The sequence below is a fragment of the Balaenoptera physalus genome (genome assembly GCF_965194825.1).
Source record: "Balaenoptera physalus genome assembly, chromosome: 5".
NCBI lineage: Eukaryota > Metazoa > Chordata > Mammalia > Artiodactyla > Balaenopteridae > Balaenoptera > Balaenoptera physalus.
This window is the reverse complement of record NC_138884.1, coordinates 11,464,565-11,480,843: the sequence shown is the minus strand read 5'-3', so window position 1 is coordinate 11,480,843 and position 16,279 is coordinate 11,464,565. Positions and strand designations below refer to the sequence as shown.

The 16,279-nt window shown below is 37.6% G+C and overlaps 1 protein-coding gene across 10 annotated transcripts in view; it reads right to left on the bottom strand.

Annotated features, from left to right (window-relative positions):
* The window catches only part of CCSER1 (coiled-coil serine rich protein 1), a 1,319,150-nt gene that overhangs the window by 747,618 nt on the left and 555,253 nt on the right, over positions 1-16,279 (bottom strand). For 6 of the 10 annotated variants that reach the window (XM_082461688.1, XM_082461690.1, XM_082461687.1 and 3 more), the window contains exon 8: positions 6,848-6,970. The exons of the other annotated variants lie outside the window; for them this stretch is intronic. In XM_082461688.1, the coding sequence (XP_082317814.1) occupies positions 6,848-6,970 (123 nt within the window). The remainder of the gene's footprint in view (positions 1-6,847; positions 6,971-16,279) is intronic. 10 annotated transcript variants of the gene reach the window in all.

Below are 16,279 nucleotides of genomic sequence, written 5' to 3'. Positions count from 1 at the left end.
ATTCTAATTATTCTGTGCAATCAGATTATATCACCAGTATTTTATACATACGAAAACACTAGAATCATAGAAATTTATGAATTCTGGCACCTGCTCTTCTCTGTCCTTGAAAAATATACAGTCTACCTTATGTTCCCCTCTCATAGAAAGGCTATCTGTACAGAGTAAAACATCAGAGAACTTGCCATTCCTATAGCCGTTTCTGAGAAGTTCTTCATTTAAAAAGTTTCGTTTTATCATATCAGGTGATTCTGTGATGCCAGGGGTAGGTGCAGCTTGGCCCTCAAGCTGACCTTGGCAGAAACATAGGAGAGAATATTAATGAGGGCACTAACTTTGGCATTTTATACTAGACAGTAACTTGCCAAATCAATAAAAATGTCTCTCAACTGTTTGAATATCAGCCATCCCAAATGTACGTATGACAAATAGATATTAGGTATGAAAGAAACATATAAACATCAGTGAACAGAAGTCATGACATGATGGGAATTATGTGACAACAGAAGCCAATCCTAAACAGAAGTTACCGGCTAGAAACAAAGGAAAATTGAGAGAAATTAGGCAATAGTGGAGGAGAAAAAGCAGATAAAGAAAAGCAGCACAGAAAAGGAGAAAAGAGTTTGGTCGACTAATGTGGTGACCGTTGCATACCGGACCATGAGAACCACAGTGACTACTAGAGGATGATGACTTTCCAGTTCGCCACGAGTTCTTTGCTGGAGTTGCCTTACACGAGTTTGCAAGAGCTGACTGTGCTCACCTTTTCCCAACTCCAACTTCAGAGACTTGACCTGGTAGCTTGAAATTGGCCATGGTGGAGCAAGGGCACCATAGAAACTGGCAGATGCTACAAATCCGTTTCTCCTTAAAGGGCTGATTATTAACCATTTACCAGCACACCACTGGTTCTGCTTATTTTGCTTCTGAGGCTATTATTTTCCTCCTTAATTCCCTGTTTTATTTATAAAATAAACTCACTTTTACTGAAGTAGCTTGAGGTTTTTTGTTTTTGTTCTTGTTTTTTTTTTTTTTCTATTTCTCCAACATCCTGAAAAACCTGAATGTCATTTTCTAGTTATCCTTCCTATTCAGTGAGATTTACTGAAAGTCTATTATTAATTAGGCACTGTAGACAATGCATTATGCACAACCAATGCTGAGATAAATAAGACATCATACCAACCATCAGATCAATAATAGTCTAATGAAGAAACATAGGGAATTACTCCAATGCACTGGCATAGGTACTATAATTGAGCTTGTTTTGAGAGGTACAGAGGAAAAGCACAAAAGAAAGATACAGTCTACTACTTGGGAGGAAGTGTTGGTGTCTGAAAATGTTACTCAAAAAATTGAATAGTGGATCTTTGACTTAATGATGACTAAGCTTTGGTTATACAGATAGCTTATAAGGAGGCACAAGTTGTTCTAATAGAGGAGACAAGAAAGGATTTAAGAGAAAAGGGACTGAAGGGAGCCAGTAGAATGGTGCTAAAAGATCATGGTGAAAGGGGGAAAATTCAGATATCATAGTCACAAATGTCAGTAAGCTGCTTCTCCCTCCAAACAGTTTATCCTGCCTAACCATCACCATGAGACATGAGAACTTCTCTCAGTTCACTACCTTAGCCATCTGATTATAGTACTGTTGTATTATTTTCTTATTCAACACACTGCATCTTCCTCACTTTAGCATCCTTTACAGCAGGGGTCGCCAACCCCCGGGCCATGGACTGCTACCGGTCGGTGGCCTGTTAGGAACCGGGCCGCACAGCAGGAGGTGAGCGGCAGGCCAGTGAGCGAAGCTTCATCCGTATTTAGAGCCGCTCCCCATTGCTCACATTACCACCTGAGCTCCGCCTCCTGTCAGATCAGTGGTGGCATTAGATTCTCATAGGAGTGTGAACCCTACTGTGAACTGCACACGTGAGGGATCTAGGTTGCGCACTCCTTATGAGAATCTAATGCCTGACGATCTGAGGTGGAGCTGAGGCGGTGATGCTAGCGCTGGGGATGGCTGCAAATACAGATGATCATCAGCAGAGAGGTCTGACTGCACAGAGACCAAAATAAATCAATTGCTTGCAGACTCATATCAAAACCCTATCAGTGAGTGGCAAGGGACAAGCTGCATCTGGTGGCAGGCTTTATAGTGGCAAGTGAGTTGACGTACTTCAATTGCACAGCTGCATCTGGTGGCAGGCTTTAAGTCAGAATCCAACACTTACTTTAGTCTGCACGTGGCCCGCCCATTATTTTATTTACCACTTCCTTTCCCACACTGCGCACTTGTCTCAGTCACAGTTTTGGTAAGCCCACAAGCTAACCCTAGCCAAAATGAGTAAAACACAAATGTCGCTGGTGAGCTTCTTTGGGAAGGGGGAAAGACCCAAGGATGAGACAGCAGGAGACTCTAATACTGCCAACAAAAAGAAAGCTGCATTTAAAACAAAATGCCAAGAGTCCTACTTAAATTACGGGTTCATTGCAACAAGTGATTCACATTCTCCAAGCCCGCTTTGTTTAATGCGTGCTGACCGGCTATCCAACAAAGCCATGAAACCTTCAAAACTGCTTCGCCACATGGAGACCAAGCACCCTGCATTAAAAGACAAGCCTTTGGAGTTTTTCAAAAGAAAAATATGTGAACACGAAGAACAGAAGCAATTATTCAAGGCCACCACTTCATCAAATGTCTCTGCACTGAGAGCATTATTCTTAGCAGCTAACCACATTGCTAAAGCTAAGAAGCCCTTTATTATCAGTGAAGAGTTGATCCTGCCTGCTGCTAAGGACATTTGTCATGAACTTTTAGGAGAGGCTGCAGTTCAAAAGGTGGCACGTGTTCCTCTTTCGGCTAGCAGCGTAACTAGACGAATTGATGAAACAGCAGAGGATACTGAGGCATAACTGTTAGAGAGAATTAATCCAGGTTGACGAGTCTACCGACGTTGACAACAAGGCAACAATGCTGGGTTTTGTGCGATATATTTTTCAGGAGGATGTGCGTGAGGATGTGTTATGTGCACTTTTGCTGACAACCAACACCACAGCTGCAGAACTATTCAAGTCTTTGAATGATTTCATACCAGGAAAACTGAATTGGTCATTTTGTGTCGGTGTATGCACAGACGCAGCGGCTGCCGTGACTGGATGGCTTTGTGGTTTCACTACTCGGGTCAAAGAGGTTGTTTCTGAATGTGAGTCTACACACTGTGTCATCCATAGAGAAATGCTGGCTAGCCAAAAAATGTCACCTGAACTTAACAACGTTTTGCAGGATGTGATTAAAATTATCAACCACATTAAAGTACATGCCCTTAACTCACATCTGCGCAGCTCCATGAGGAGATGGACGCAGAGCACACACCTCTTCTCTTATACACAGAAGTGAGATGGCTTTCTAAAGGGGAATCACTGGCCAGAGTTTTTGAGTTACAAGAGCCGCTCCAGAGATTTCTTTTAGAAAACAGTCACCACTGGCAGCACATTTCAGTGACAGAGAATGGGTCGCAAAACTTGCTTCCTTGTGTGACATATTCAACCTGCTCAACGAATTCAATTTGTCACTTCCGGGAAGAACAACAACTGTATTCAAATCGATAGAGAAAGTGGCTACATTCAAAGCCAAACCGGAATTATGGGGGTGACGAGTGAACATTGGGATTTTTGACATATTTCAGACATTAGCAGAGATTTTGAAAGAGACTGAGCCAGGGCCTTCTTTCTCCCAGTTGGTGCAGGATCACCTACCTCAGCTTTCAAAAGAGTTTGAGTGTTACTTCCCATCCACAAAAGACCCCCAAACTGGGAACGAATGGATCCGCGACCCATTTGTGAATAAGCCAGGTGAATCGACTTTGTCCGCGCTAGAAGAGGATCAACTGCTTGAGATCTCAAATGACAGTGGCCTTAAAAGTATGTCTGAGACAACTTCAGATCTCCATACGTTCTGGATGAAAATCAAGGTGGAATATCCTGAGATTGCCACAAAAGCACTGAAAAGCCTGCTTGCATTTCCAACATCCTATCTTTGTGAAGCAGGGTTTTCTGCAGTGACGGCAACCGAAACGAGATTACAGAGTAGACTGGATATAAGCAACATACGTCGGTGTCACTGTCTCCTGTCACCCCCAGATGGGACCATCTAGTTACAGGAAAACAAGCTCAGGGTTCCCACTGATTCTGCATTATGGTGAGTTGTAGAATTATTTCATTATATATTACAATGTAATAATAATAGAAATAAAGTGCACAGTAAATGCAATGCACTTGAATCATCCCCAAACCATCCCCCCTCCCCCCACCCCCGGTCCCAGGTGCCAAAAAGGCTGGGGACCGCTGTTTTACAGGGTCTGGCACAACACTCTGGTTAGGAAGGCTGAATACATATCTGTTGACCTGAACAAATGACGTAAAATCATTGAGAGCATGTTGGAAAACATACTTAAAAATCATGTTTGGTTTGGCATTGAAGGGGTTCAGGACACACTACTCCCCAAAGATGGCACAACGGCACATTAAATATTTCAAGTTGAAGAATCTGAGAAGTGGCATGTGCAGGAAGGACTTTCTGACCTTCCCTTGAAGCAGGTCATAAAACCCTCCTGTGAGAGGTGCCCTTCCTTTACCTGGGGGAAAAGAGCATCTTCTTCATCTCTGAAGACAAGAGACACAGAGAGAATCTGAACAAACAAGACTTGCTACAGTTCCGCCGTTTTACTACACTCACCTCATACTCTTTGTCCTATCATATCTTTCCACAACTGTCCACTCTTCATCAGACCTAGCATAAAAGCACTCGGTTTTAACTGTTTCTTTGTGTCTTCACTTCCTCATGAAGGCCCCTGTGTCATGAAAAACTTAGATTAAGTATATTTGTATGCTTTTTGCTCTTTAATGTGTCTGTTATAGGGATTCTAGTCAAGAGCTTAGACAGATAAAGGAAAGGAAGAGTTGTTGTCTCCCACAGCATCATAAATAAATAGTTTATTGTAGAAATAGTAAAATTAAGTATCAGGTGCATGGTAGATTTTATAACTGCTATCTAAATTGTATGTATGCAACTCAATCTATTTGGATGCTTTTTTGAGAAATTATCACTTATCAGTGCATTTAAATATTTGCGTATTAGATGATAGCCAATTTATTTTTTCCCTAATATAAAAGGTTTACATTTTTTTATTCTGTTACTAATATGTTTTAAATTACTAAGCAATTTTTCCCATTAGCATATCAAAGATAAGAAGCACTATAATTTTTTTTTTTTTTAATTTACATCTCTATTTTTTTTACTACAAAAATATAATTCAGTTCTTTTTTTCTTGATGGGAGAAAAAGGGGCTGATTCTTGATACAAGAAACGGGGACTATCATGGGCTCAGTAGTCCTCCTTCCCACTTTGAGCTTTGACTATTTTATGCTTTATGCCACATTTAAATATAGAAGGAAGTATCAAAATTTCAAAGAGAAAACTCCATGGCCTCTTTAATGCTCTCCCTGGCTTAGCTTACCACTGTTAAAACTGAAATAGAAGTGCAAGAGCTAGTCCCTTTCCTGTGTACCTAGAGTAGCTGGAGTCCCCTTGCAATTAGTTCCTTTGACATGAATTTGAGACAGAAAGGGGGCAGGGCACAACCTTTAAAAGAATAACATAGCCATTGAGGATACAACATAAACTGGTTAGAACCAACTAGGTCCAAGATGGCAGACAAGTTGACTTCCCCTAAACCTTGAGCCTCATTATACACTCATTGTAACACATCAGCATGCTAAATGACACACCCACAGGCACCATGACAGTTCCAAGCCTGACCATAAAAGGTCAAAAAGTGGGCAGTGGCCCAATTCCTAGAAATCCACACCCCTTCCCCAAAATAGTTGGAATAATCATCCCACTCATTAGCCTATGAAATTACCCACCCCTGTAAAAACTGACAACTCTGTACCCTGGCAACTCTTGCCTTCTGAGATGGTCCGCACTCTTGTCTATGGAATGTGTATCTCCCTGAATAAACCTTCTTTCACTTTACTATGGCTCGTTCTTGAATGCTTTCCTGTGCGAAGCCAAGAGCCCACACGTGGCAGCTGTCCCAGGGACTCGTCTGAGACCTAGGACATGACCATCCTCTCATGCCCCACTTTTTTTCCTACAACAAATTCTTTGTGCACTTCTAATCTGGCACTTTTCTGCTCCCTTGGTTCCATGGATCAAGTGACCAAGACCCTGGAGCACTACCTAGAACAAGGGCTTTATTTTTTTTACCCAATCCCACTTTAAAAGTGGGACAAAATACTAGCAAAACATGATAAATATTTGTATAAAGGGAAAATATTTTTTTTACGATGAGAAGAGAAAAAGGGTTACCCTCAAATTACTTAGTTTTAATCTGGGTTTAAATCTGATGAGTCTTCATAAATTTATTTTGAGTTTAAATAATATATTCATATCAGTGGGAAAACATATATATACAGGGTCCTCTGTGTTCCTCATTTTATCATTTTAACCTAGTTTTACTATAGCTTCAGAAAGTACCCAATGAAACTTAAGAATTACTTTTATTCAATAAGTACTTAATGAAAATTTAAAAGAGGACATAAACATATATATATGAAAGTAAGCAGGACCCTGTTTGGTACAAAGCCTTTCTATGTCCCCGTTTCTTGTTTCTTGTTTGTAGGAAATAGGCCTTATTCAGCTTCCTGAGTTCCAAAGAGCAGATTCAAACAGTTGCTAATCAGGGAAGGGAGGGAATGTAGAAACAAAGGAGAAGCAGTCTAGAAACAATACTGCAGAGATAAAGCAGGGTCCTGGTTCCTCCTCAAGGAATATACATAACAATACCTTTGAGTTCTTCTGCGGGGGAACTAAGGCCCCCACCCAGGTAGAGGATGGTGACTTCAAGCTGAGCACAAGATTCTTGGAATATGTCCCTGTTCCTTCACCACCAACCAATGAGAAGAAAGTCTGCACACAATGGAAAACAAGAAGACTCTGACAGCCTGTCCAAATGATTCTCCTTTTCAAAACTTTCATGGTTGAGCAGAATCTTGGGAATTGGTTTTTGGACATGAGTCTGCCTTCTCCCCAGGTTGCTGGCCTCCTGAATAAAGCAACCTTTCCTTTCCAACCAACAACTGTTTTTCAAGTACTGGCTTTCAAGCAGCGATCAGCCGAACCTGAGTTTGGTAACACACATATATATATATGGTTCTTGTCCTCTAGTAGTTCAAACTTTGACATGAGAACTGGGAACACAATTAATTTTCAAAACTTTTCAATTCTTTTAAAAAAAATTGTAAGGAAATCCATGTGTGTGTATCATAAGTACCTCAAAATTTAAAATAGAGGCTATTTAGCACATGACATAAAGCTATCAAGAATAATTGAACATATTACATAATGTAATGTCATAAAACAAATCTATAGACTGCTCAGAAACTTAGACACTAAAAAAGACCATACTAGCTAACTTCAATTAAAAAACTTAACTTGATTATTTTGATGCAAGTTATTCTTCAAGAAACATGCCTTAAAATGTTGAAAAGTTGCTTGTATTTCTGTGTAGAGGAGTTGAATATAGAGACAAATGTTACATTAATGAAATCATTACAAGTTATGTAAAACATGAAGATGATATTTGGCATTTGAAATTAAATATTAAATATTTTCATATAAAATATTTTCTTATGTATTTTAAAAGCTTGGTTTTTAGGTAAAATCAAAACATATTCTAAGTAAAATGGGAAACATATTTTAGAAATGTAAGTTCCACACTGCATGTAATTTAGCCAAGGGAGCAGGTATGGTTGGAATTTTTTTTTCCCTGTGTTTAACTTCATTACTGTTACTGATAGCCATTTTATTCACAAATTACTTTAGGAGGTTCAAGTTTTTGTTTATTTTATTGAATACAAGTCTCAGTTAACAGTGTTTGCATTGCTAATATCAAAGTGTGTTGATACCTCAGTTGGGTTTTCTTTCAAATTTAAGTAGGCAATTTGACCATTTATGTGAGAATACAGTAAAAACAGATTGTGTTCATTTTTCTTGTTTTTAAAATATCTGTAGAAGTGCTGTCAACACAAGAAGACAAGGCTTCTCCTGCTTTTTAGTATCTGCCAGAATAAGGTGCTAATGAAATCAAGCTAATGGGTTGTCATTTGAATACAAATGTAACAGGTATTTACTGACTAACTATTGTGTAAAATACACTGCTAAATAGTGTGGCAAATTACAGAGACAGCACAATAATGTGATATATGGGGGTGGAGTGTATAGGAATATATGGAAAAATAAACATATGCCAATAACTGTAACAATAGTAGAAAAACTTTTATAAGAAACTCAGAGATGTATTTAAAATATTCTGTTATTTGTCCATCAGTAATCACTCCCCCTTCTTCCTAGTAACACAGCCCCGGTGTTTTGGGGATAGTAATGTATCTGATCAAAAGATTACATTTCTCCAGCCTTTTTTGCTGTGAGGTCTGGCCAATGACACATGAGCAGAAGTGCTGTGTGGGATTTCCAGAGGGGTCTTCACATGAAGAGGCTCAACTAACAAGTATGTCACTTTTCACCTTCCCCATTTCCTCCCTACTACTACTTGGAACGTTGCTTTAAAACAAGAACTCCACTAGACTAAAGTGGTCTTTATTACAGAAGTTGGACATGCGCAAAGCAAGACAGAACAATAACAGGAGTCAGGGTCCCAGACGACCTCCAGGAACAGCCCTATTTACCCCCTCTGGGCTGCTACCTCTAGACTTTTTTGTGTGTAAGAATAAATACAATAGGGTTTCAGTCACTGTTATTTTATGTTTTTGTTTTGATTTGCAGCTGAACACAATTTCTAACTAAAATGAGGTACCAAAAATGTTACCAAGATTATCAAGTCAGGAAAAGATTAGATGCAGTTAAGGGAAAAAAGGATATACGAGACAGAGTATTAAATAACTTCACCACATTGGGTTACTTCAAATTAAAACACCCAATTCTTTCTATTTTGGGGGAATACAGGTTTTACCTCAACTATACACAATTGTCTGGCTAATTCTACATCACCTGTATTAACTGGATGAAAACAGGGACCAGATTAAATTTATGATAACTCAAAAGACGCTTTGATTAGATAATTCAGTATCAGAAGAGAGCATATTATCATGATTTCTATTAACATAAACAATGATAATAAATCCTTACCTCTCTGCATATCAGATGCACACACACATATATACACTTAGGTATACGAGTACTGCATATACATAGAAACACGTTAAAGCACAACATGACATAATAGCTTTTTCATTTAACAAATATTTATTAAATAGGTATTCTGTGCCAGTCACTGTTGCAATGAGCTGGGAAAACAATGGTGAATAAGTCTGTGCCCATGCTGACCTTCTATTCTACTGAGCAAAACTAGTTTTAAATACATACATATAATTTCATGTCAGGTGACAAAGGATTTTTTGTACTATGAAAAATAATCAATGTCACGAAGTAAAATAAATCAGGAAAAGGAGCTGGAATACGACAGTTATTTTAGGAAGGGTAGTTGGAGTAGGCTTTTCTGATGTACTGTGACACAGCACAGATTCTTAAATGCAGTGATGGAATGAGTCGTATGATAATCTGGAGAACGAAGAATGGAGACAAACGAAAAGTTAGTACAACTGTCCTGAGGAAGGAGAGAATTTGCTATGTGTAAGAAACAACATGAGGTCAGCATGGCCAAAGCTAGAAAAGACATGCCAGAGAAATCAGAGATGAGATCGGAAAAGCTACCACGGGCTAGAAGATACAAGGCTTACAGCCCTTGGCAACTAATTTCACTTTAACCTTGTGTTTGATGGGATGCTTCAAGTGTTTTATGCAGGGGAATGACACAATACAACTTGTCTTTTATAAAGAAAACTCTGGATCCTTGTGAAAAATGGATTATAGAGGAGACAAGTGTAGAAACCGGAAGGCCAGTAAGAAACCACGTCACACTCTGGGTGAGAGATGATGAGGATGATGGTATTATAAGTGGAAGAAATGGAGAGACTTGGAATATACTCATATATATTCAAGGCAGAGCTGACGTGCTGATGGATGGAATGGGTGTGAGAAGAAATGAGAAGAATAGAGTCAAAGATGAAATTTTTTTTTTCCTTTGGCCGGAACAATGAAGGAGTTCACAAAAACATTTACTGAAATTGTGAAGGAGAGCTGTAGACCCAGAGAGAAATAGATTTAGGACAGTGAGGTGGGTATAATGGCATAATAATCAAAAATTTTGAATGGTTTTATCAATTTGGAGATTCCTAATAGATATACTAGTGGAGCTACTGAGTAGGCATTTATATATATGAGTCTGAAACTCAGGTAAGTCTGGGATGGAGTTAAAATAGTTGTGAGGCATCAGGCCATAGATAGTATGAAATCAACCAGGGAATGAGTGCATCCAGAGAAGAGAAAAGACTGCAGGGAGGGGGATTGGGATCCAGGACAATATAATATTTACAAATTGGCTAATATCACTTGAGATTAGGCATCAGAACTTTCACTTCCCAGGATAAAAACTGCCCCTAATATTTAAAAAAATGAATCACTAGAAATTAGAGTATCATATTTTTAAAAAAATGTAAATATTACCCATGCTGATCCAAACATAGATTAACACAATACTTTAGGCCCACATTTATCTAACCCCCTAGAAGCAATCTAGATAAGGTTGGAGAGGAAAGAGTCTCCTCTCCTGTGAATTCAGAAGACAGTATGTTTCTTAAATCCCAAGGTAAATTGTCTGATGAATTATTCCACAGAAACAGAGGAGTTAACTGCAAATGAAAAAGAACTATATGCTATTAGATTTATTTTAAAGTATTTATTATCATTGTTTTGTTAATAGCAATCATGATAATATGCTCCTCTGTGATACTGAATTATCTATCTAGTCAAAACATCCTTTGAGTGGTCATAAAAGGTCCTCTGATCTAGTCCCTGTCTTCATTCAATTAAGACAGATGACACAGAATCAGACAATTGTGTAGAGTACAATTTATAGCATAGCGTAGTACTTGAAACAATGGGTTTTGAAATCATTCTGGCTCTGCCATTTATTAGAGATATACTGGGGATATTAAAAAAGACTCTAGTTTCAGTTTCTTCTTATAGAAAATAAGGTTAAAGACGCCTAGTCTAATTTACGGAGTTTTTCCTGAGAAAAATATATGTAAAACATCTTAAAGTCTGTTTAACCCATTGGAAGTGCTCGAGAAATTAAAGCTTGTACTATAGTTATTTTTTAGATAAGCCATAGATTTAAAAAGAGTCTTTATGGTTTAGCAGGAGTAACACTCTAAACAGATAACTTTTGAGCAAATATTTGGAATATGGTCTATTTTAAAACCAAACCTGAATATACTAGAATTTTGACTGTGTTTATAACTTTTAACATTATCTTAAAAGAAATGTTATGTCTTATACTTTTTAATTGAAAAAATACTGGGTTATCTGCCTCATACATGTTGAAGTCTAAAATATAAACACAGACATAAAATAATGCTTTGTTATTCAGAAAGAGGGATATACTACTTGAAATGAATTCTGTGATAAAGTTAAAAAACTATAAACCTCAATTTAGAAAGCAGATTACTCAAAATGAACATGTTATGTAAAGATGCTAGCACCTAGCAAACAACTGAAAATACAATCTCATAACTCAATAATCCAATAAGACAAATTCAAATACTTTAACAACTATTTAATATCCTATTAGCTACCATTAATCTTTGTACATATTGGTTCCTTAAATCACTATTTATATTGATGTTTCTGTATTTTTTTTCTCCCCTCAAGGAGCTCTTGAGAAGAATGTAAACACCGTATGTTACATAGTGTTACGACAAAATTATAATTACTTACTCAAGTCACTAGATAGTTTAAATCTGAATAAGTGTAAAGTTATTTTAGAGGCAGCTGCTAACACTTAAACTGTTTTTACCACATAAAAATGTATTAAATTATGTAGCTAATAACCTAATTATACAACATGAATACACTGAAGAACAGAATTTTGTGTACTTTAATAAATCTCATTCTGTATTTGTGACTAAAGCTTTAAAACTAACTTATAAGACTGCAAATAGTGACATTACACCATGTGGCTTATGAAAATTTGTCTCACTTTTTTATCGTGAACTTTATACTCACTTCTTAGAGATAATTTTGAACAACATATGAATCTTGCTATACATACGTCTGACTTTATGCACCAGTTTTTGCAGAACTTCACTGAAGCTTTTATCAAATCTTTGCATGCACTAAATTAAGTAGACTTAAAACAAGTTAGTTCCAGCATATTTCCCATAAAACAGAAATGATTATTCATGAAGTTCTGATGCTTTCCTAATAGACAATCACTTTATTAAGACATATTTCAAAGAAGAGACAATTCCAAATTCTTTAACTGGCTTTATTCTTAAACACTTAATAAATAAAGTCTGTGTGACAAGGAAAGAAAAAAGTTAAAACAAAATTCATAATGCTAACTGCCATTTTTGGTCCTGTCAAACTAAGTAGATATTGGCTCTTACTCTTTACCAATATGCATATAAAATTGAATGTGTATTGTTTATTATATTTTATAACCATGTCTAGAGTATTCAGCCTGGTTTTAACATAGATTTATTCCTCAAAGTTCTTTAAAAATAAATATAAAAACTCCACATTATATAAATTATATATACACTTTTTTAAAAAACAGAAATTAGGGAAAAAAACGGTATATTTAAAGATAAAAAGTCCACTGTAAAATCTAAGCACTTTGAGAGTAGACACCAGATGGAAAAGAAAACTGGAAAGCAGATAGACACATGAAACCTGAAACCTGAGCCAGTAGTGTACCCCCAATCCCCAAACAACCCTACTTTTACTGTGGGATCATAGCAAAGCTATGTACCTATGAAAGTGGGACTAAAAATGGAGCTGACAACCAGAGGATTGGTTGAAAATATTCCATGCAGCCAGACAACTTCTCCTCCCTTCCCTAGCAGAAGATAGAAGTTCATTCTCTTCAGGAAAAAAAAAAAAGTATATATATAATATATATTACTGTATATATTACATATTTTTATATATATAAATTAAAGAAACATCAGGCAAAAGTGGGGAAGGGAGTACTTACTGAAAAGAGGTAGATTAAATTAAAATGAATAGACATTTTTTCCAAAGAAGATATACAGATGGTCAACAGGTACATAAAAAGGTGCTCAACATCATTAATCATCAGGGAATTGCAAATCAAAACAATAATGGGATATCACTTCACATCTGTTAGAATGGCTATTATCAAAAAGGCAAGAAATAACAAGTGTTGGTGAGGATGTGAAGAAAAGGGAGCCCTCATGCACTGTTGGTGGGAAAGTAAATTGGTGCAGCCACTATGGAAAACAGTATGAAGATTCCTCAAAAAATTAAAAATAGAACTACCATATGATCCAACAATTCCACTTTTGGGTATTTATCAAAAAAAGAGAAAAAAAAGAAAACACTAACTCAAAAAGATATAGGTACCTCCATGTTCATTGCAACACTATTTATAATAGCCAATATATGGAACAAACTATGTGTCCATTGATGGATATGGATAAAAAAAAGAGTTTTATACTTATATACACATGCACGCACACACACGCACACACTGGAATATTATTCAGCCATAAAAAAGAATGAAATATTGCCATCTGTGACAACATCGATGAACCTCCAGGGCATTATGCTAAATGAAATGTCAGACAGAGAGAGACAAATACCATAAGATCTCTCTTGTATGTGCAATCAAAAAAAAACCCAAAAAAAACCATATTAATGTGAGAACAGATTGATGGCTGCCAGAGGCCAGGGGTAGGAGAAATGGATGAGGGGGTCAGGAGGTAAAAATAATAGGATTTAAAAAAATAAAATAATGTATTGAATTTCAAAATGAAAAGAAAAATTTAGGATGACTAGATAAATATTATTTTCATCACCTTGTCTTACTCTTCTCAGACAACCTTATTCCCTCTAACCACAAATACCTGAAACCAACCACCGACCACCAATTCCCAAATTCTCATTCTTTAAAAAAAAAAAAAAATCTACATATTAAATCCTGAAAACCCAGTGTCCTTTGCCCCACTTGTGCACATGCCCGGCTGAGCTGAGGTGTTGGCAGTAGCCATTCTGCACTAGGAAATCTGGTCGGAGGAGCTGGGTGCGAGGCCTCTGCACGTAGGTCCCTGTGAGCAAGTGGAACCCGACTAAGCACAAAGGAAAAAAAAAAGCCATCTCAGAGCTGTGACTATTTTCAGGGCTACTGTTTTTCTCTGTGGAACACAGCCTTTGGGGCAAAACAAGGAAGAAGCAGGTGATTCTAATGTGCAGCGCAGAAGGACAGCCATTGCAGGCCAGCTTCTCCAACTCTGAAGGCACTCCAGTTGTGTGGCTGACAACGTCTTGGTGTTCTGGCCGGGTGTCAGGCCTGAGCCTTGGAGGTGGGAGAGCCGAGTTCAGGACATTGGACCATCAGAGACCTCCTGGCCCCATATAATATTAATCAGCGAGAGCTCTCCCAGAGATCTCCATCTCAAGGCTAAGACCCAGCTCCACTCAATGACCAGCAAGCTACAGTGCTGGACACCCTGTGCCAAACAACTAGCAAGACAGGAACACAACTCCAGCCATTAGCAGAGAGGCTGCCTAAGATCATACTAAGTTCACAGACACCCCAAAACACATCACTGGATGTGGTCCTGCCCTCTAGAAAGACAAGATCCAGCCTCATCCAGCAGAATACAGGCACTAGTCCCCTCCACCAGGAAGCCTACACAACCCACTGAACCAACCTTACCCACTGAGGGCAGACACCAAAAACAATGGGAACTAGGAACCTGCAGCCTGCGAAAAGGAGACTCCAAACACAGTAAGTGAAGCAAAATGAGAAGACAGAGAAATACACAGCAGATGAAGGAGCAAGGAAAAAACCCACCAGAACAAACAAATGAAGAGGAAATAGGCAGTCTACCTGAAAAATAATTCAGAGTAATGATAGTAAAGATGATCCAAAATCTTAGAAACAGAATAGAGAATATACAAGAAACGTTTAAAGAGGAACTAGAAGAACTAAAGAGCAAACAAACAATGATGAACAACACAATAAATGAAATTAAAAATTCTCTAGAAGGGATCAATAGCAGAATAACTAAGGCAGATAAGTGACCTGGAAGATAAAATAGTGGAAATAACTCTAACAGAACAGAATAAAGAAAAAAAATGAAAACAATTGAGGACAGTCTCAGAGACCTCTGGGACAACATTAAACATACCAACATTCAAATTATAGGGGTCTCCGAAGAAGAAGAGAAAAAGAAAGGAACTGAGAAAACATTTGAAGAGATTATAGTTGAAAACTTCCCTAATATGGGAAAGGAAATAGTTAATCGAGTCCAGGAAGCACAGAGAGTCGCATACAGGATAAATCCAAGGAGAAACATGACAAGACACGTATTAATCAAACTATCAAAAATTAAATACAAAGAAAAAATATTAAAAGCAGAAAGGGAAAAGCAACAAATAACATACAAGGGAATCCCCATAAGGTTAACAGCTGATCCTTCAGCAGAAACTCTGCAAGCCAGAAGGGAGTGGCAGGACATAATTAAAGTGCTGAAAAGGAAAAACCTACAACCAAGATTACTCTAGCCAGTAAAGATCTTATTCAGGTTCGAGGGAGAAATTAAAACTTTTACAGACAAGCAAAAGCTAAGAGAATTCAGCACCACCAAACAAGCTCAACAACAAATGCTAAAGGAACTTCTCTAGGCAGGAAACACAAGAGAAGGAAAAGACCTACATAAACAAACCCAAAACAATTAAGAAAATGGTAATAGGAACATACATATAAATAACTACCTTAAATGTAAATGGATTAAATGCTCCACCCAAAAGACATAGACTGGCTGAAAGGATTCAAAAACAACACTCGTATATATGCTGTCTACAAGAGACCCACTTCAGACCTAGGGACACATACAGACTGAAAGTGAGGGGATGGAAAAAGATATTCCATGCAAATGGAAATCAAAAGAAAGCTGGAGGAGCAATTCTCATATCAGACAAAATAGACTTTAAAATAAAGGCTATTACAAGAGACAAAGACGGGCATTACATAATGATCAAGGGATCAATCCAAGAAGAAGATATAACAATTGTAAATACTTATACACCCAACATAGGAACACCTCAATA